At 48.4% G+C, this 1,485-nt stretch overlaps 1 protein-coding gene across 1 annotated transcript; it reads left to right on the top strand.

Moving 5' to 3' along the window:
- The first annotated feature begins 1,152 nt into the window (after positions 1-1,152).
- LOC119720311 (notch-regulated ankyrin repeat-containing protein-like) lies at positions 1,153-1,485 on the top strand. The gene has a single exon (XM_038189952.1). The coding sequence runs from the start codon at positions 1,153-1,155 to the stop codon at positions 1,483-1,485; it is 333 nt and encodes a 110-aa protein (XP_038045880.1).

Genomic DNA, 1,485 nt, shown 5'->3' with positions numbered 1-1,485 from the left:
GCCTGGGTATTTTCCCACGGTAGGTGAAAAGGGGTTGGCAAGCTTGGGATATGGGTGTCAGTATGCCACACGTGACAGTGCGGTGGTAGCGCATCGCGAATTACAAAATACCATCTAATTTTCGAACTGCAAAATTGCTGGTCGGTGTGCGTTGCACGTGCGTGCCACAAAAAAGGAGGCAAATTTGAGGCCATGGACCTAACACTACAGCGCGACCTGGCGGATGGCGCACAGTGAACAGAAAAAAAATCTCCTCTTTTATCATGGTAATGTCGCCGACCTTTCGTCGGAGCTTAAATAATTCTTTTGCGGCTACGTGAAAGGCTTTGTAAAGGATATTGTAGTGCGTCTGCAGTTCATATTTAGTCTGGATAATTGGTATTTATTCGCCAGTGAACGACGTATGTTTTTTCTATCCGTGGACTGCATCTGGTTGGCCGTCTGTTGTAAAGTGTGATATTCATGGTGTTCTTTGAGAAGACACGAAAGGGGAAGGCATGCCCCATACCGACTGTCGGTGGTCTCATAACCGACCAGGAAACATCGTATAAGTATCCTGTCTGGATTATCGCAAGGATTTTGTACATGTCTTTGGAAGGCACTCGCCAATCGTGAATGTAACATGTCCGAAACCGACAATTAAGTTCCCAAAGTCGACGAGGGAGCTTTGAAAGACTATCCTGTGGTCTGGAGTTTGATCTTGTGTTGGGGATCTGCTCGACAATTGTGGAAGACTACATGCCAGAAACCTACAGTTAAGTTCGGAGTCAATCAGAGAACTTTGAAAGACTGTACTGTCCTGCATGTGGTCAGGACTCGCAAGGACTGTACTTCTTGTGTTCCAGATCCGGGAGGTGCTAGACAATCGTGGCAGTAACATGTCAGACACCGACAGTTAAGTTCTTAGAAGCGATCAGAGAACTTTGAAAGACCAACGTATCCTGTTGTCTGGATGTTCACATGGATTTTGCTATAATTGTGTTTGGGAGGTGTTTGACAATCGTAACATGTATAAAACCAAAACCGGTGGTTAGGTTTTCATAACCGACGGAGAACATATTGCAGGAATATTATCAACTGGCTCTGGAATCTCGACAGGATTGCCATTTTTTTTTGGCTTTGGAAGGGTGCTCGGCCAAACGTGGATGTAACATGTCCTCAACTTACCAGACCGCGAACCCACAGCGAAGTTTCCACGACGCAGTGCGTCGAGGCGACCCCAAGGAGCTCACCCGCCTGCTCAGCGGCGCGCTGAACGGCACCTTCAACGTGAACGTGTTCGATGGAGAGGGACAAACCCCGTTGCACCAGAGCGTCCTGATCGGCGACCTGGAGCTCGTCAAACTCCTGGTGCAATTTGGAGCCGATGTGCGGCTTGCTAACAAGGATGGGTGGAACGCCTTGCACATAGCCGCTTACGGCGGCCATGACGATATCGTTCTGTATCTTATCCGGAGACGATGTGGAAACGACCGAAAACGGTGA

This window comes from Patiria miniata, unplaced genomic scaffold (genome assembly GCF_015706575.1).
Source record: "Patiria miniata isolate m_02_andy unplaced genomic scaffold, ASM1570657v1 HiC_scaffold_9, whole genome shotgun sequence".
Lineage (NCBI taxonomy): Eukaryota > Metazoa > Echinodermata > Asteroidea > Valvatida > Asterinidae > Patiria > Patiria miniata.
This window is presented reverse-complemented; position numbering and strand designations above follow the sequence as displayed.